Here is a 20662-nt window from a genome sequence, read left to right as displayed (position 1 = left end):
AGGAAGGGACTGACTGAATTTAACACTGTAGAGATTATTGTTAACCTTGACAAGAAAATATTGATGGTTCATGAACAATAACAACAAAAAGCCTAATTGGGAAAATATAAGAGAGGATGGAATGAGAAGAAATAGAGACAGCAAGTACAGAAAACTCTAGGGAATAAGCTGGAGAAGAAAATTGATGTCAGGAAAGTTTTCTTGATGTTGTTGTCTTTGTTTGCTATTTGTTTTTTTTAAGATATGTGAAAAAGAAATACATTTGTTATCTTCATGGGAAAGATCCAGTAGAGAAAGAGAAATTGATGACACAGGATCGAAAGGAGAAAACTCCCCTGATAATCCAAAAGAGGATGGGACGAAGAACACAAATAGAAGGAAACAATACTTAACATGGGAGTGAGAATCCTTAGTTCATCTATAGTAACAGGAGGTGAAATAGACTATATGGGTGAGGATACTGGTACTTGGGTCAACATGGGGTGAGAACTTGTAGAAGTTTGCTTGAATTGCTTCTGTTTTCTCAGTGAATTATTAATAGATAGCAAAGTCATCAGCTGAGATAAAGGCTGACGGAGGAGATTTGAGTAGGGAAGTAATTTACTTACTTAGTGGTAAGTAAATTAGAAGGCTCACTTGACAGGAAAACTGTAAACAGGAAATCATTAAGGGCATAGATGAAGTTCATAGTCTTGATTAAAGAGAGAAATTTTAGCCTGCTTCTTTTTTTTTTTTTTTCTTCAACCATGTTCATCTGCAGAGGTCGATGTACAGAATAGGCAGAAAGACAGATTTATTTAGTTATTCAGTTTGGGGTTGTGACAAACAAGTAGATAGAGACAAGAGAGTCGATGGTATACACAAGAGAGGGATTATCTGACCGATCACAGGGCACACGTCAGTTAAGGAGGAGAATGAATTATATGAGAAAAGTGAGGAAGAGTGAAAGGTTGGTATGATCAGTGAGTTTTAAGTCCCATATGTTTCAAATATTACTGAAACTGGGGACAAAACAGGAATGAGCTGGAGTGTTTGATATAGAGATTATAGTGGGGGTCTGGTTGTTGGTCAGGATACAATCTAGGCCATGACCCTGAGACTGTTTTATTTAAGGAGAGAGCAAGATCATTGGAAGAGAACATGCCAAATAGTTGTGAGTCCAGTGTGCCTACATGAATCATTTAAACAATGCTTAGATTACCAGAGCAGTTATGAGATATTGACAGTGCGCTAAACGATAAAATCTTTGAGACATAGGTGGAGTAACCCAGGGCTCTGCAGATGACAGCAAAGAGGAAGGATTGTGGTGGTATGGTTTGTTGCAAGCTTTTTCTGTGGTCAGATCACAAATGTTTTAGGCTTTGCTAGCCACGTGTGTCCTCCTCCTCCTCCTTTTCTTTTTCTTCTTTTTTTCCTCCCTCCTGCAATGCTCTATATCATAACGTATAAACCATTCTTAGCTCAGTGTTGTACAAAAACGCACAACACAAGAGATTTGGCCTGCACGCTGTAGTTTACTGACCCCCAAACAAGGCTGGAGTTGGAGGGAATAATCTGTAAGGAGGAATATTTAAAACCCTGCCTCACCTCCAGCTCTTGTTATAGCAGGAAAACTAAGGGAAGCAGTGTCTTTGAGTAAGGACTACATTTCAGTTGTTGGAATTTTATGAGAAGGGAAAAACAAAACCTAAGGCAATCCTCGCACCCCCACCCCCGCTCCCAATGCTTGGCTGATGTGAAAAAAAGCTAAAATGAATATACGTGTACCAGTTTTCATTTTTCTTTTTTTGTGGACCTATGTTTTATTTTGTTGAGAGAAAATACCTGAAAGTGGAATTGCTGGATCACTGGAATTTTCCAGAATTTTTTTGTGTTTGTTTGTTTCCCTTCTCTCTAAAGGGATCACCCTATTTTGAAATTGCATCACTGCCATTAAATTTTACTAAAAATTAGAGTGATCTAAAATAGTTATCATGCTTATCAAGATATAGTGAAACTTTTCAGATACAGTTTCAGGAATCTCAGTAAACTAACTCTGTGTCCCACTCCTTTTTTTCTGCTTTGTGCCCCATGACTTTAGTTGTCAAAGAGGGTGTTTGTTTAATGTGAAAATATCATAGATGACATTTGAGTACTTAGCTCTCTTGTCAGTAAGACGTTTGTTTGTTAGCATTCATATTAGCGTCATTGCCTCCTACCCTTGAGGAGTGATCAGATTAAACAACAGCAAGTACCAGCCATGGATAAATTCAAGAGTTTATTTCAAAGCATTCAACACATTTTTTTGTTTGTACATGGTACAGACATGACCATTTGGAGACCACAGGTCCAGTATATATATTCATTACATTTAATATTAACCCTCAACTTCTCTTACTTAGCTCAGAAAATTATCTCACAGTTGCTTTTTAGCAATTTACTGCTAAAGATGCATGTAGCATGTTCTTCAAGTTGCGTTTTATTTTCTTATTCCTTAGTATAAGAAAATGTAATTTACTCAACTACAAAACTTATGTTTGCAAAATTCATCATGACGAAGTCCTAGAAAATGAAACATAAGTCTATTGGTTAGAGTTTCTGGGATAACTACTGGCTTCCTGACAAAATGGAATATTTAACTCATCTCTTGCCATATGCATTTCTGCCTAGGTAGAATAGTCAGGTGAACAGTTATAATAAAATGGCATTATACTGAGGCAATCACTTTTGAAAAAGTGACCATTTTAATTTTAATAGTCAAAATTATCTAATTTTTACTCAGTGTCATTTATCTTTAATATAAGTAAAATTAACATATTTTACAAAAAGGCCTGTGTTTGCATAAACATTTTAAAGTATATTTTATCTTTTAAAACTATGTGATTCATTAATGATTTCAATGAATCAAGCACAGGTGTTTTATCTTACAGTGTCATTTGACTTGCTATCCTTAAGAAAATAATTTTAAAAAAATAAAGGTGGAATACAATACTTAGTACAAACTTGTGTTTTCTATAATAAGTACTTTAAAATTTTATTCTAATTACTATATGACTATGTTCCTACTTTATAATAATGATTTAACTTGATAAACAGTCATGATTTCTTTTTTAACTTTCTTTTCTGAAGTTTAAGTTTAAATAGGTGTATGTGGCTCTAACTTATTCTATCTAGCAATTCACCCCTAATTTTAATGCCCTAAGTGTTCTTTTCAAACACAAATTACTGATCCAACCTGCTATTTTATACTAACTCACTGAGTGTGTCTGTTTAATTTGATAATGTATTTTAATATTTTAGACTCAAGTGCTAGACACTGAATTAGGTTAGTTTCAGGAATGTCACCACTTCATCTTTACAATGACCGTCTAAAGTAGAAATTATTTATGGTGCACTTTTACAGACAATCTTCTGTCTCGGAGGTTCTCATTGCTAAATACTGTGAATTAAATGCTGAGAGGAAATGCAGTCCAAGTAATTCTGTCCATGGATAATATAGTTAAAATTTATGTGAAAAAAAATTTTACTTTTAACTCTTCCTTCCTGCCTGAAAAACAGACACACATACACACATATGTTTTTCTTGATTATGCAGGTCTATCCTTCACTTTTTATCCCCTGCTCAGTATTATCTTAAAAATATTTATTTTTGGCAGAATCATAGATCAGCCAATAAAACTGAGAGAACCATCCTATGTAAGGCATCTGGTCTGGAAACAAAACAACACAGCTCTTAACTTGATTGATATAACAACAGCATCCAGTCTGCGTGCTATCTCTCCATCTTGACACTAAGTCATAATTTCCTGAAGCAGAAATAAAAAAAGAATAAAAGCAGCGTATCAGTGAGAATGGACAAAATAAGAGGAGGATATTTCCTTTACAAAACAATCTTACTGTGCTTGCTTTGTATTCTGGCAGTCCTCCACCTGCTCATATTGAAATACTAGGGAGATGCAATCAGCGCTGAACTTAAGAACCACCCATGCTGAACATAAGAAACCACCCATCCACAACTAAGTAGAACTTGAGTTTCTCAATGTACCTCCTAACTGCTCTTTGTCTCTTTTATCTTTGGCCCTGCACATTTGGCCATTGGCTCTTCTAAGCCAGTTTCATTCTCTAGAAGACTAACCCCAACTCCCTTATCAGAAGGGACACTGATTTCACTCTGTGTTAGGTGATGGGTATTTAAAAATAAAAAGACAAGTCACTGACTTGACCAATGTGCTGTCAGATGTGTGAGTCAATGAGATAGAACAGAATTGTTGTAACACAGAAAGACCACGTAAATCTGCATGGAACAGTAGAAAAACATCTGAAAAGAAGTGGGGGAGAAGTATGTTCCTTTAAGACACCAAGCTGCAATTCCCTCACTTCCAGCTTTCGTCTGCAGTAATATCCTAAACGTGTTATCTAGCTAAGGCCTGACTTTGCCTCTTTTTCTCCTGTCTGGGAGGGAGCCTAGATGCTCTTCTTCTCCATCTCCAACTCTCCGATCTATACCCAATGTTTTTAACCAATGCTCTTTGTCTTCTTCCCTCTTCTTTCCTCTGGGATGTTCCCCCATCAGTCAACACTTTTAGCCCATCTATTTCTCTAATATATTTCTGTTAATTACATTCATTTCCTTCAGTCCTACAAACTTGTTCATGTTTCTATCACATAAAAATATAAATGAAACTTAAATGCTCTTACTTAACTCTCCTTTCAATCTATCACTCACTTGCTTATTATTCCTTTCACAGCTAAATCCTTCTAAGGCCAGCAGTTTTTCCCACTGTTTCCTTACCTCTCACTTTTTGGTACTTTTTATTACTCTTTCTTTCTTAAGACTGGTCATCTTCTTTGGCTTCCTTTTCTTCTCCTCCTCCTCCTCCTCCTCCTCCTCCTCCTTCTTTTTCTTTTTACCTCTTTGACAACTTTTTGGTAATTTGCTAGTTGCTTATTTTTTCACCCAATACTATGTCTCTGTTCCCCAGGGATCTGTCCTCACTCATTCAGTCATTCTATCAGAAGGAAGAGAATCATCTTAGATTCGTTCTTTCTTTCTCTCTCTCTCTCTCTCTCTCTCTCTCTCTCTCTCTCTCTCTCTCTCTCTCTCTCCTTCTCTCTCTCCCTCCTTTTCTCCCTCCCTCCCTCTATGCTTCCCTCCGTCACCTTCTCCTTCCCTCCCTCTCTCCTAACTTCCCAGAGAAACTGAAAATTTTGCTTAAGTTCAAGACTGTAACATTTCTTGTTTGGACTAATTTATTCTTCCTCTCTAGAGTTCAGGGTTCTTAAATTAGACCCCAAACCAATCTCTGTTCTCTTTGTTGACCCATATCCTATTCATCTGGAGTACACAAATGAGTATCAAGCACTCTGAGACTCAGGATGGTTAGGTGATTTTCTCAAAATTATATAATTGGGACCTTTAGGTCAGTGCTCCCACATCTAAATATATTCTTTCCACTATAATTCTATATGTCAAGATATTTGCAACCAATACACTCAATCTTGATTACCCTGGTCTATTATTTTCTACATTTATCACTTTATAGCACACTGTATGGTTTACCTATTTATGGACTAATTAGAGGTCATTACCATTAAAATGTAAGCTTTTAGAGGCAAGCAGTTTTGTCGGTTCAAAGACATACCCAAAGCTCTTCAATTATTGCCAGGCAGGCAGTAAATATGTGATAAATGAGTTAACACATTAGATGATTCTCTAATATCAATGGGACAAAGAAAAGCAAAGTATGCTCTCTTAGAGCACTTGCAATAAATATGAAAACTTAAGTCTTCACAATTCCAATTGATGAGAAAAGCATATGTAGAAGGGAGTAGCTTAAAGCTTCAAGGAAAGTAAAACTTTGCCAAGAGAACAAAACAAGAGAAGACAAAAGATACTGTATTGTCCCAACAGAAGGATATTGTACACCCACTGAAGACATTATTTTCTAATAAAGTTTTGCCCACTATCCCAGTGATAGAAATTTTTCAAAGCATTCCCTTACCAGCAGCACTTCTGTGACATGAGCCACCACCATGAATGTAAAGTACACATCTTCTTAGTGCTTTTGACTTCCTGTGGCACATATCCATAGGCAGGGATGTAGCTGAAAGTTCTCACAGTCAGTGACATTTTCATCTGAAGTTGGTGGAACTTCATTAAAACTCAAAAGAATTCTCAAGGAATCTGCAAAATGCTTAAATCCCAGCAGCAATTCGACAAATTTAGCCTAAAAGTGAAATTCACACACATCTTAAAATTCAAATTCCAACTGTTAGACATCTACAAAGATAAAAGTACACATTACTATTTACTAAGCTCAACTGCAATGAACTAAGTTCTCATACATAAACCCTCTGTGGTCCTTTCAGGGAAACCAGACGTGCAGAGATTGTGCTCACATTTAGTCCTCATTCCACAAAAATGTGTCGAGTTCTCTACTAAGCTTTCGGGTTACATAGAATAGAACAGGAGAAATGATCTTCTCAAGAACCTCAGAGTTAAGTGGGCAAGAAAGATAAGTAAACTGTTAAAAACATGTAAATGCCTCCATTGAAGTCTGCACCTGGCACTTTGGGAGAAGACAGTAGGAGTAGCTACTGGAGTAGCAAATGGAAAAGAGTTTTCAAACAGGAGTCTTGCAAGTAAGATCTGTTCTTAAGAATTTAGTTAAACAAATGGAGCAAGGAAAAACCCTTCTAGGAAGAGGGACTGGTTTAGCTTTCTGAGGAGGAGGCTCTTATTGATACAGGGTGACATGGTTGTAAATCTGAGTGCATATCAGGGTGGGAGGCAGGGTTAGGAGTGAGGCAATGGGTGGGAGAAAAAGGGAAGGCCAGCCTGCTATCTGAAAACTGTCTTTGCACCTGAGAACAAGTCATGTCCTCAGACTTTATGTATCGTAGTCTCAATAATATTAATGACTTGCATACATATGAGGTTGGTAATATTACCATATTCAGAGATGAGGAAAATAAGCCCAGGGAGGTTAAATAAGTAGTGCAAAGTCACACAGCTAGTAAGTAATATTTACCAAGATTCAAAATCCAGTAGTTTGATTCTTGATTTAATGTTTATAGCATAATCCTTCAAATACGTTATATGAACAGATACTCAAAGATTTCCAGAAAGGGAAGCCAGCCAATCAAGTTAGGAAAAACAAGATGACTCAAGAGAATAATTGACCACACATACACAAAAGAAATAGGTAATTCAGGAATGAAAAAAGACACTAAAGCAGTTTTTAAAATATATATCCTTTGAGAGCTCTGAAAATATATTACATTCATAAGTGGTAAACAGATCACACACACAAAAAAAGAGCTACCAGAGAGGAAGAAAATATATATATATATATATTTGCTTAAATAACTTTTTAAAAACTAATTAATAAGAGGGCTCAAAGAAAAATAATCAAGGACCTCTCACAAATTATAGAGCAGAGAGAACAAATATGAGGGGGAAAAAAAGTTCTGTTTCTGGAAACTTTGATAGCTCTACATTGCTCATGGAATTAAACCTGAGTTTGCTGCCACTACCCACAGTGCACTGACATCTAACTTCTTCTAACTTACAACAATTCCACCATGAGTCCCAAATATCTCCTATGATTTCTTGAACTTGTCAATATTTTGCTGCTGGGACTTTTGCTCTTGTTGCTGGCTCTGCTGGAAAACTTTTTCCTCAGCACATAGGGTGACTGGTTCCTTTTTATAATCTGGTTTCTAAGCAGATGTTACCTATTCAAAGAGTCTTTTTCTGGCCATGTATGCAGGAGCCCTGTCCTGCCATCTTCCCAAATCAGTTTTTCCCCCTTCCTCCTTATAGAACAATTCAACAATATTAAAGTAGATTTTTAAAATAAATGCAACAAACCAGTGGTCACCCAGCAACCTGACTCGATGAGGTTTCTGCTTGTGTACATTGTGGATTATACCTATTTGAACAACCTGTAATTTCTGATTTGCTCCACTCCTGTGATGGTGTTTTCTGTCTTCAAATGGGTAGAATCTGTTTCACTTGTCATTGAACCTCCCTTTTTGGTCCGTAGGGATTGTGTTCTTATAATTTGAGGAAGTCACCTGAGGTCTTTAAGGAGCACTCCAGCAGTCTTGATTTCTTCATGTAAGTAATCAGTAGTAATAATAATAATTATAGCTAACATTAATGATATTACGTGGCATTCTCTTTTAATTTTCCTCATAAGCATTGATTAATCGATACTATCAACATATTAACAGTGAGAAAACTGCTGCACAGAAAGGCTAATTAGGTCACCAAAGGTACACAGCTAATTATCTTGTTCTACCATAATAGTTTCTTATTACTAATGAAGAATCTATTTCTTAAATGTGGAATTATGTCTTTGCTAAGCCTATATTCGCTTTGGAGCAAGACACTTTGGACTTGGCATTTAGTTTACCACCCATTAACTGTGTATTTTTATTATCCTGAAAATTTTATCACTAATATTATTTCCTATTTGCTTTACACTGAAATATAAGAAATTGTCTCAAAATATCAATAATAATATTCCTACAATCAATAAAATTACTCCGGAATGATTAAAATTTATTTGTAACACTTTCTACCTTAAGTTCATCTACTTGACTCAAGAACTAAATAGAATCACTAGAAATTCATTCTGTGTGTAATGTTACCAATGTGTTATATGGTTAGGTGCCTTTATTTCAATTTGAATTCAATTTGTGGAAATACTTTGTGTTTAATTTTTATAGTAGTTATCAATATACTTACCATATCTCTGATTATATCCTACCTTTCTATAATATACACTCTTCTCTGTAATGCTAGGGTTAGGTTTCTACAAACTGCTGCCAAACTCCTGTCGTCGGGATACTGGATAGTTTCTGCCAATGGTAAACACTAGCAGGAGATTGAAAAGAGGGAAAGGGGTTCCTCTTCCTATTTCGGGTTTCTTTTGGTAGTCTTCTGACAGCCAAAGACACGCTAGCTCCAGCATCTCCCTGAACTCCCAGCAAGAGCCAGAACACTGCCTGCTGAAAGTCCAAGCACCAAACATGAGCCATGTGGCACCCCTGAAATGTCTGAACATGGCGTTTTGCAACATCCCTCCTACACACCACCTCTTCCCTTCTATTCACCTAGTCCTCGCTGTGCTAGTTGCTTGTGGTAGTTACCAGTTTCTGGGATTAGTTTTCTGTTTTGTTTTTAACTTCTAACACCTGTATAAATATTTATCTATATCAAATCCCCTTTGTTCCATGCACTTAGCATGATTTCAATTTCATGTCTGGACCCTGATAATACAAAGAAATAATGCATTAATATACCCATTTGTCAAAAATTATATATACCTGTCTCTTTTGCATGTTCCTTGTATTCTTCTGAAGCAGTTAGAAGAAAAGTAGAAGACCCCAAACAATAACTTCAGATTCTTAGTTTCAAAATTTACTCACAAAAAATGCTGACATACGTGAGGTACAATTTTCCAAGCAAACTTGAGTCTCCAACTAAATCAGAAGCAGTTAGTTGGACACCGTCTTTGCTGCTCCCTTGATCTGGAGCTGCGATAAATCTAATGTTAGATTTTCTTTTCTTCCTGGGTATTTTATTGAAGAGGAAAGTTTTAGTTAAGAGAATATAAAAACATAATTGTAGGGTTTATTACTGTAGATTTTCCATTCTGTGGGGAAAAAGATAAATACTGTAGGGTTGCTGGTCAAGAAAACAACCATTAATTTATTTTTCAATTTTAACTAGTATCCTAATTTTGTTTTCTTTTCAGTTTTGCATAATTATTATCTATGAAAACAGGTAGCTGTTTGACTTGTTGGATTCTGTTGTCATGTCAACCAAATACAAGCTGTGTTAGTTTGATTTTAAGTTAAAGTCCTTATGTATGATAATGCTCTCAGCTTCCATAGTAATTAGTTGTGGTTATAACTATAGTTATAAATCTATGGTTCTAATGAAGTCATGTAATAGAAGACTGAAAAAGTGAGCTGGAGTCTGTTCAGTATAGAGTTCAAGCGATATAACGATATAAACGCGAACCAATGGCAGAGTGTCAAGGTGTTTTTTTTAAATGTTTCACAGAATTACATCTTTTAAAAAATGTTTGTTTGTTGGTTTGTTTATTTCAGAAACAGACCTATAGACACAAAGAACAAACTGATGGCTGCCAGAGGAGAGGGGTTTGGGGAGCAAGGTGAAAAAGGTGAAGGGATTAAGAAATACAAATTGGTAGTTAGAAAATAGTCACAGGGATGTAAAGCTCAGCATAGGGAATATAGTCAATAATGTTGCAACAACTATGCATAGTGCCAAGTTACTAGAATAACCACGATGTTTTAATAAAATTAAAATATGACATCTCAAGGATACAATGGCTACCATTAGATTTCTAGTCATTTGTAAATTATCAGAGTTAATAAGAATGAGAATTCCAGAGACATAAAATCAGATTTGAATCTTGTCTTGAGGATTAATTGAGTAACTTTGTGTAAGTTAAGTAGTATGTCTTTGCCTTGCTTCTTCATTTGTGTATTATAATCACCATAATACTTTTTACAGTATATAATTTTTTTGAAGATTAAATGATAAAGTATGTTTAAAATGCATAGCAGTTTATGTCAGTCATATTGTAATCTTTCAAAAAAAGGTAATTAGTCACCTACTTACACATGAAACTCTGACAAAAATCTATTCTCAAAGAGAATGGTGACTTTTCATCAGAAATAATGGATGCCAGAGGGCAGTGGAGTGACATACAAAATGCTAAGGAGAAATATACTGTCAAGCAACATGTATATGTTTATGAACAATATATCCTATATGTGGTAGTTATTAATCATAGTCAATACTACATATATGTCTTTATGTATAATATATTATACATCATATATGTAATATATGATAAATAATATATTTTGATATATATTTATATGTAAGTATTTATGTATATAAATGTACATATGTATTATGTATACATATAAAAGTTTTTAATTAGATTTTTAAAAAAAATTAATAGGTTCTTTATAATTGAAAGATTGAGACCATGGTGGCAGGTATACAACTTATCAAAAATGTTGAGATTATCAATTGATGAATAAAAAACAATCTATAGTTGATTATATTAATCATAGTCTATATGATTATTTATATTAAAATTGAAGATTTCTTACTTATGAAAACAACTTATACATCATAATGACTATAGTCAATAATACTGTATTATAAACTTCAAAGTTGCCAAGAGACTAGATCTTAATTGTTTTCACCACAAAAAGAAATAATTATGTGACATGATAGAGGTGTTAGGTAATGCTACAGTGGGAATCACGTAGCAATATATAAATGTTTCAAATCAACACATTTTACACCTTAAATGTGCACAATGTTATATGTCAATTATATCTTAATTAAAATAATAAAAAAACACAACTCATAAACCCAGTAGTGACTAATATGTAACTAACAGCTATCTAATATACTCATGTATCTATAGGTAATGTGCTATCTGCAACTATATTTATCCTAGTTATGTACGAGTGTATCCTAACTACATCCACATCTAATCCAAATCTAAATCCATATCCATATCATTTTCCAGGTCAATTTCTATTTCAATCTCTCTCTCTCTCTCTCTCTCTCTCTCTCTCTCTCTGTATATATATATATATATATATATATATATATATATATATCACTTGTCGGTTGAGTTCCACAAGTTTTGCTTGGTGGGTCTCACTATTAAATATTCATTTTTTTCAATATTGCCGAGTTTCATATCAGTCAATAAAAATACAGCCAATGATTATACATGGTATTTTGTGGATATGAAGGTAAGTAAAAACTATATTTCCTGAGGGTTTTTATTTCTTTTTCTTTATTAAATTGATAAATTTATATTATATTGTTTTCAGATGTACAACGTAGTGATTTGACATTTATGTACCTTATGAAGTAATCACTACAGTAAGCCTAGTAACCATCTGTCACCATATAAAGTTACGATATTATTGACTGCATTCCCTATGCCGTATATTATATCACTATGACTTATTTATTTTTTATAACTGAAGTTTGTACCTCTTATTCTCTTTCACCTTTTTGCAAGGTAGTGTGCTTTCCATGCTTGTGCCCATTTAATCCACACCACAATCCAACAGATGGTAGCAGTATTCAGATTTTTCAAATGGAAAAGGTTGAGATGTGTTTAAGTCACACACCCTGCCCCATAGCAACCATCACTATACAAATTCTGAGAGAATAGAGAGGTGACAAGGGGCCAGAGGAGCCAGTGGTCTTTCACTAACTAGAATTTTTGTGGATGCGAGAGGCTAGGAGATGAGTGCCCTAAATTTGCACATGCAGCCAGAGGAGCAGAGCTTCACCCAAGCCTAGGAGGACATAAATGTCGTGGCCAGCTTTAGGAGACGGATTACTTCAGCTATAAGGATGTATCAGACCTTCACCACATTCTGGATTCACCCCACGTGACCAGCTTCACACATGTCTGCTCCACCAGCACTGTCCAAGTCCCCTGCAGCTGCGTAAGGAGCTCCTATCACCAGTGGCCCATCTTTTAGCATTTTATCTCAACAAAACGCTGAAATTTGTTTTGCCTTGGTTCAGTTGTACAAACACTTAAACCTGTTAATAAAAAAATTTCAACAAATGACATAATACCAGCCCAGCTAATTTTGCGTTAACACTGACAGGTGTTAGGTACATCTTCAATATTTATTTACTTAGTGTTTCAAAATAAACTCACCCTGTAAGATTACAATAGGTGTCACATTTCCCACAGTAGTAATTTATGCTGATTTCTCGTTTTAGTCCAATCAGACTGCAGTAACAAAATACCACAAACTGGATGGGGCATAAACAACAGAAATCTATTTCTTAAAGTTCGGAGGCTGGAAGTCTGAGATCAAGATGTGAGTATGGTCAGTTGAGGGCCCTTCCAGGTTGCAGACTTCCCATTGTATCCTCACATGGTGGAAAAGACAAGTGAGCTTTTTCAGGCCTCTTTTCTAAGGGCATTAATCTGTTAATGAGGTCTCTGCGCCCATTATCTAATCGCTCCCCAAAGGCTCCACCTCTTAATACCACCACCTTCATCATTAGGATTTCAACATATGAATTTCAGGGGCACACAAACATTCACATCATAGCACTTAGGCTCCCCTCTGTGGCTCTAATCATAGCTAGCTACAGTCAACTCTATTCCCTCTCTTAAACCATTTATCACTAAGCACAAGAGTTTTATTTTTAAATCATGTTATTTTTAAAATTTTGTCAGTATTAAAATTTTTAGTGTGTGCAAGAATGATGTGTGGGACCACAGTTAAAGAGAGGGGGTAGTTGTGTAAGGAAATTATAATTGTAACATGTTCCATAAGTAGTAGAGTAATATGTTCTAAGTTGTTTTTTTATTTTTATTAAATTTATTGGGGTGACATTGGTTAATAAAATTATATAAATTTCAAATGTACAATTCCATAATACATCATTTGTATATTGCCTTATGTGTTCACCACTCAAAGTCAGATTTCCTTCCATCACCATGTATTTGACACCCTTTACTTTTATCTACCCTTACCCTCTGTTAAACACTAAACTGTTGTCTGTGTCTATGAGTTTTTCTTTTTTCATCTTGTTCATTTGTTGCTTTCAGTTTTATATTCCACATATGAGTGGAATCATATGGTTCTCAACTTTTTCTGTCTGATTTATTTGACTTAGCATGATAATCTCAAGATCCACCCGTGTTGTTGCAAGAGGCAGTATTTCATCTTTTCTTATGGCTGTGGAATACTCCACTGTGTATATGTACCACATCGTCTTTATGCAATCATCTGTTGAAGGACATTGGTTGTTTCTATGTCTTGGCTACTGTGAATAATGCTGCAGTCAACATAGGAGTATATATATCTTTATGGATAAATGTTTTCAGATTTTTGGGGTAGATACCCAGAAGAAGAATTGCTGGATCATATGGTAATACTCTTAATTTTTTGAGGAACCTCCATAATGTTCTACATAGTGGCGGTACCAAATTTACATCCCACCAACAGTGCATGAGTATTCCCTTTTCTCCACATCCTTTCCAACACTTGTTATTACTTGTCTTGTTGATAATAGCCATTCATGCGGTAGTGTCTCATGGTGGTTTTGATTTGCATTTTCCTAAAAGCTAATGAAGTTTAGCATTTTTTTTCATGTATCTGTTGGCCATTTGCATGTCTTCTTGCTAAGTTGGTCTTATAATCATAGAAGTTACTGAATTCTACCAAGCAGAACCATAAATTTATAACAAAGCATTTAGAATACTGCCGTGTGTCCCTAGTGTCTGAGTTGAGTGGCAGGAGTTTTACAGATTCTTTGACTGGTGTTGTTCTAGTGAAGTACAATGAAAAAGACACCTGGAACCTAATAAACAATCCTCCTGTGATCATTCAGCTCTCTTTAGGCTAGCTGTGCTCTATAAGCAATCTTGATATTGATTGAATTATCAAATAATGTAAAGGAAAATCCCTCGCCAGCTCTGACAGATATACCCCTCATTTTATTCACAAGCTCTTTCCGGGTAAATATTAATTTTATGAGGCCTATACAAATGAGTTTATGAGCATTTAAAGTTGGGAAACGGTGTTTTAGCCACTATGCTGCTATTAAAGTTAGAGTTTTAATATGCAAGGTGTGTTAGTAAGGAATTTAGAAATTGGAATTTGCAGTATGTCCAAGGATAAGCACTGGATCTTTGAGGAAGTCAGAGCAGCAAAAAGGAGGATTAGGAAGGTTGGTGGCAAATGCACTAAAAGGAGAATACAGAAAAAAAAGAAAGAAAAAAGTCATTTTAAAAAGACCTCAAGCTGAGCAGCTTCAAATTCTCCCAGGATAACTAAGAAAGGGCTTACAGTCTGAGATAAGTGTGAAAAAGACATTTTAGAAGTGCCAATCCTCTCACAACTGAGTCAAACCCAGATATTACTTGTTGATCACACTATTATTTCTTTAAAAACCTCGATGCAGCCAAAAATTGAGTAGTCAATTTACCATCACTGGAAATATTTATCCTGCCCTGATGGTCATCTATCATCTTTAAACTTCACTATCAATGTTTTTCTGCTCCAATAGAGAATGTATGGCCCACTTAAGACCAGCCTTCACATTGCTTTATTGGGGGAAACAATTTACTGGAGGGAGAATGTGACAGGAAATAAGGCATAGCTTCATTTCCAAGTAGCCTCAACAGAGACTCGCAGATATATATACTTTTAAGTATAGTTGACATACAATATTCAGTTTTAGGTGTACAACATAGGGATTTGATGTTTATACACTTTATGAAGTGGTCACCACTACAAGTCTAGTAACCTGTTACTATACAAAGTTATTATGATATTATTGACTATATTCCCTATGCTATACATTACATCCTCATGCCTTTTTTTTTTTTTTATACCTGGAAGCTTGTACCTCTAAATCCCTTTCACCTTTTTTGCCCTTTCTCCTACCACCCTCCAGATCTTGAGGGCCTTCCTGGGTTCCTAGATTGGCAGCCAGCCAGCCGCCCTGTCAGCACATCCGCTCACCCTTCCCACAACTACAAATCCTGCCTGTTCTGTTAACTCTTTGTGTTTCCTCACATACACTTAAATAATTTTTGAAAAGTCTTACTTTAAAAAATAAGTTAAGTTGCTTATAACCATCATTGTTTATTGCTATATTCATTTATTGTTTACTTTAAATGGTTGTCTTTGGAAACTTCTAATTAATACCTTGTCTCCTCTAACAACTCTTCTTTACTTTTTATGCCCTTTATTATTATTATTATTATTATTATTATTATTAGTTTCAGGTTTTCAAAGGAACATAATAGTTAGACATTTACACCCCTCGCAAAATGATAACCCTCTCCCCCAAACGCCTACCCCTCTAACATCTTCTATAACTATTACAATATCATTTACTATTTTCCTTATGCTACATATTCTTGTAGTTGACATACAATGTAATTCTACTTCAGCTACAGTTGTACGGTGCATTGGTCAGGTATCTACACAGTGTATGAAGCGATCCACTTAAAAAGTCCAGTGCCCGTCTGGCACCTTACATGATCTTTACAACATTGCTGATTATATTCCCCGCTGTGTATTTCATATCCCCATGACTATATTGCATCTACTAATTCTAACAACTAACTATTCTTGATTGTATATTTCCCAAATACAGTTTCTAAATTCAGAATAATAAAATTATCAAGGTGTATTTTGGGTTTCCTAAGATGGCCATTAGGTAATAGAAAAATTTGCTCCTTAATGCTTAAAAAAAGAAGACAACAAGCATTGGTTTATCTAAAATTCTCCATATTTTAGTTAAGTCAAAATTGTTATTAAAGCTTTTGAGATAGCCTATTCCAGTCAACCTGACAGCTTAGATGAAGCGTTATTAGATATCTTATTACTTTGTAGCAAATGACCTCGAACATCTGTGAGTTAAAAGAACACTTATTATCTTACCGTTTTTGTGCATCAGAAATTCAGCAAAGCTTAGCTGGGTCCTGTGTTTGAGAGTGTTTCACAAAATAATCTTGGTGTCGGGCACATCAACAACTTCAACTGGAGAAGGATCCACTTTCAAAAGCCTTAGATTCCTACTGATTGTTGAAAGAAGTCTGCCCTCAGAGACTTACCCTGGAGGTCTCTCCATAGGGCAGTTTACAACATGACAGCTTGATTCATTAGAGTGAGCAGAGGGAGGGAGTGAGGGAGAGAGAAAGGAAGAGAGAGAGAGAGAGAGAGAGAGAGAGAGAGAGAGAGAGAGAGAGAGAGAGAGAGAGAGAGGAAAGAACTCACAATTTTTTATAACCTAATTTTGGAAGTGACCTCCCCTCACTTTTCCTGTATTCTATACCTAAAAGAGAAAATACTAAGCCCAGTTTACATAAAGAGAGGAGATTACACACTTGTGTGAATAGTGGGAGGTGGGAGCTATTTTAGAAATGGTCTATTACTATGTAAGTAGATCATCTTTTTTAAAGACATGAAGTACTGAAACTGGAATTTAAAAAGTTACAAGTGTTATAGCCCTCCACCTATTACAGAAATTAAATTTATAATTAAAAATCTTTCACAGAGAAAACTGTACTCCCAGATGGTTTTGATAAGAAAGAAATGCTACTAATCCTACACAAACTTTCTCACAAAATAGCATTCTCACTCATGTTAAGAGACCAGCTTTACCATGATACTAAACCAGAAGGGGCATAACAAGAAAAGGGAAATACAGATCAATGTTCCTCATGGACTTAGATAAAAATCTGAACAAAATATTAGCAAATTACTATTCTAGAAAAATAATATATGCAAAGTATTGCATGACATTGTGGAGTTTATCTCGGGAGTGCAAAATCTGATTAACTTTTTATGATTAATCAACCAGATAAACAGAATAATGGGGGGGGAAGTATATGGTTACCTCAATATATGTAGCAACCACATCAGACAAAATTCAACAATCATTCTCCTTGTCTGGAAGTCACTATGCAAAGTAGAGATAGAAAAGCATTTATACAGTTTGGTAAAGAGCCTCTATAAAATAACTAGACCTAACTAGATCAAACTGTTAAAAACTGAATGCTTTCCACTAACATTGAAAAAAACAAAAGATATCCATTTAAAATAAAGGATATCACCACTTTTATTTTACCCCCAATTTATACTGGAGGTCCTACAGGCAAGAAAGAGAAGTAAAATGCGTGCAGATTAAAGAGGAATTATAAAAACTCTTTTTTATTTACAGATGACATGATTCTCTATGTAGAAAATTATAAATCATCCACTATAGAGCTATTAGAACTAATAAGTGAATTAAGCAAGGTCTCAGGATACAACATCAATACGTAAAACAAATTATACTTCTATAATATATTTTAGAGATGAACATTCAAAAAATGAAAATTACAAAAAATAAGTATTACAATTTGCAACAGCTTCAAGAATGAAACACTCAAGAACAAATGGAACAAAATATACACAAGAACAGTTATATGAATTGTGCCTCTGGACCTCTGTTCTTGTCTAATCCATATTCATTCATTTATTTGGCAATGATTGTGCCTATTTATGTGAAAGTATCACACATAATAATATGCTGACTCAGTTCAGCAAGTGTTTTCAGAATGCTAAACTCTGATTAACATTGGCACTGGATTTATATGCTAAGTTTTTCTGTTGTAGCATCATGTCCTTTGAAGGAAGAAGAGAATGAATAAGTGACAAACACCAATCATGGATGGATTCAATGAAAGACTTTTGAAAGACTTTTTTCAAATTATTGAGTTCCTAATATTTCAGAAAGTCTGTCAACTATTCTCTCATCAAAGAATTAAGAGATTCACGGATACCTTTAATATATAATTGTTTAAATTTTGGATTAAAGTAAAATTCATTAATTTATCAATGCATGAGTTATATCTTTATTGTCTTCTTGGACAATAGAAAGTTCTTAGAACACTTTAATACTTTTATTAGTCCTTGATGTAGTAGCTGTTGTTAATGTATATATGAATTTCTTTTGTAATTTTAAACCTCACAGGACGTAATTATTGTTTTATACTATCAGTGTTCATTTTGATTTATCAATATATTTACCACTTTTTTCCTGCACTTTATTTCTTCCTGCCTCTTTTATCTTCCATCTGGGATTAATGTCCTGTTTGAAATATCTTCTCTAATATCCAAAGTATCATCAGTATGCTGGGTTGTGAATTCTCTTGAATTATGTTGTCAAAAAATGTCCTCATTTTGTCTTCACACTTGAAGAATATACTCATTTTAGTCTTTCTAACCATTTTCTTGGTGTCTATTCTCTCTATTTTGTTTTTTCTATCTTTCAATCTCTCTGTACAATATTATGGACAATTTTTCTGATCTGTCTTTTAATTTTCTATTTGCACTGAAGTCAATATACTAACAAACACCTAAATTATAACAACAAGAGTGAACCTAACATAAACTATGGTCTTTGGTGGTTATGATGTGTCAATTTAAGTTAATAAATTGTAACAAATGGAACGCTCTGGGGGGGGTATGTTGATAATGTGGGAGGCTGTGTACATGCAGGGCAGAGTATATATTTGAAATATCTTACCTCCTCTCAATTTTGCTGTGAACCTAAAAATGCCCTAAAAATATAAAACCTTAAAAAAATCCTACATTCAACATTTAATTTTTATGTTTAAAGTTTTCATGTTTTTGAAGTTGTATATGTGTATTTTTCATATCTCTCAAGTGACTTTTTTATAGTTCCTCCTTCCATGAACATATATTTTCAAGTTACAAAATATGTTTTATTTATATTAGATACATCCTATTAAAACATTTTTCGTAGTTACAACAACATTTGAATCTAGGTGTTCCTGTTACCTTGTTCTCATTTCTCTATGTACCTGGCTACCTTCAACTGTCTACTGATTGTCCAAAAAAAAAAAAAAAAAGAAAAAAAAAATATATATATATGTTTTTAGGAATGGCTTGAAACCTAGGACCATGTTGCATTCTCCCAGGGGTGACCTATGTTTGATGCTGGCAAACAAACATTCACATATTATATTATATAACATTCTGAATGTATATTTTGAATATACTCAGAATATATACAATATTCTGATTATGATTATTGCTACCATTTATTGATTTTCCCTTATTCAAAAGCCCAGTACAATATATAGGAAATTGTATCAACATTTAAATGTAAAAAAGAAACATTAAAGCATGAAATTATTCTTCTCAACATTCTCTGAATAAATAAAATAAAAATTATTGAAACATTTTATTTGTAATTTAAATATATGAATAAATATTATTAAATATAAGATGAAAGAAAACATAATAAATGAAAATGCTGAGCATTTTACCTGCTGAGTCACTGCTGCACCTAAATTCCCTCCAGCACTGTCTCCAGAAATACCAACTCTCCCAGGGTCTACACCACAGCTTTCAAGAACTTTGGGGTGCAAAAACCATTTTAATGCAGTGTATACGTCTTTAAATTGAACTGGAAAGTGATACTTTGGGGCTAGTCTATAGCTGTAGATATAAAAACAATGTTTCCTTAATCATTAATATTTACTCATGTACCAAACCAAGGAATGTAATCCCAATACAAAATCAAAAGTAAAATTTTGTTTTAACGAACATGGTATTTTGATACATTCTATTAATTGAAACTCATGCTTTTCTTAATCATGAAATATGACTAGTGATTACTAAACATTGTCATTTTTATAAACAAGATTAAAATTTTGAATGCAAAATCTGGTTTAATTTTAAGGAAATACTGCTTAGCTGCTATATTTTCCCTGATAAAAATTCTTTCAGAATGACTTTTTTTGATAATTGCTTCATCTTTTTAGTAATCAATTATTATTATTGCATATTTGTATCTCAGAATTACTTTTTCAACCTTATCAAAACATTTCTATTTTACATGTGACTATTACTATGTTAGTTCATAAATTCCAATTTATCTTAGGTTTAAGTTTATGTAACTCTCACAGAGAGTGTGTTCTACAGAAAATTCAAATCTTTTTCTACTCTTCCTAAAATGACCTTTAGAATATAGTTTGAGGTATGTTGTATCTTAACTTTCATGGTTAATTTGTGTCATATTTATTTCATCAATGGATTA

General features: G+C 34.3%; 1 protein-coding gene across 25 annotated transcripts in view; it reads right to left on the bottom strand.

The window, feature by feature from the left end:
* Nucleotides 1–2244: 2244 nt before the first annotated feature.
* LOC141566975 (deacylase AADAC-like) overlaps nt 2245–20662 on the bottom strand; it is a 30818-nt gene continuing 12400 nt past the window's right edge. For 5 of the 25 annotated variants that reach the window (XR_016019567.1, XR_012494352.2, XR_012494349.2 and 2 more), the window contains 3 exons: nt 12455–12616; nt 5982–6206; nt 2245–3785 (listed from right to left, as the gene is read on the bottom strand). Coding sequence is in view for 6 of the 25 variants with exons in the window: in XM_074326693.2 (XP_074182794.1) it covers nt 12611–12616; nt 19890–20061 (178 nt within the window). In the remaining 19 variants the exon portion in view is untranslated. Of the gene's footprint in view, nt 3786–4849; nt 4989–5981; nt 6207–12454; nt 12617–16491; nt 19442–19889; nt 20062–20662 lie in introns of those variants that run through there. The other 20 variants (XR_012494364.2, XR_012494366.2, XR_012494356.2 and 17 more) reach the window with 8 other exon arrangements.

Source organism: Rhinolophus sinicus, chromosome 17 (genome assembly GCF_057876585.1).
Source record: "Rhinolophus sinicus isolate RSI-liver-muscle chromosome 17, RSI-T2T, whole genome shotgun sequence".
In the NCBI taxonomy this organism is placed as follows: Eukaryota; Metazoa; Chordata; class Mammalia; order Chiroptera; family Rhinolophidae; genus Rhinolophus; species Rhinolophus sinicus.
This window is presented reverse-complemented; position numbering and strand designations above follow the sequence as displayed.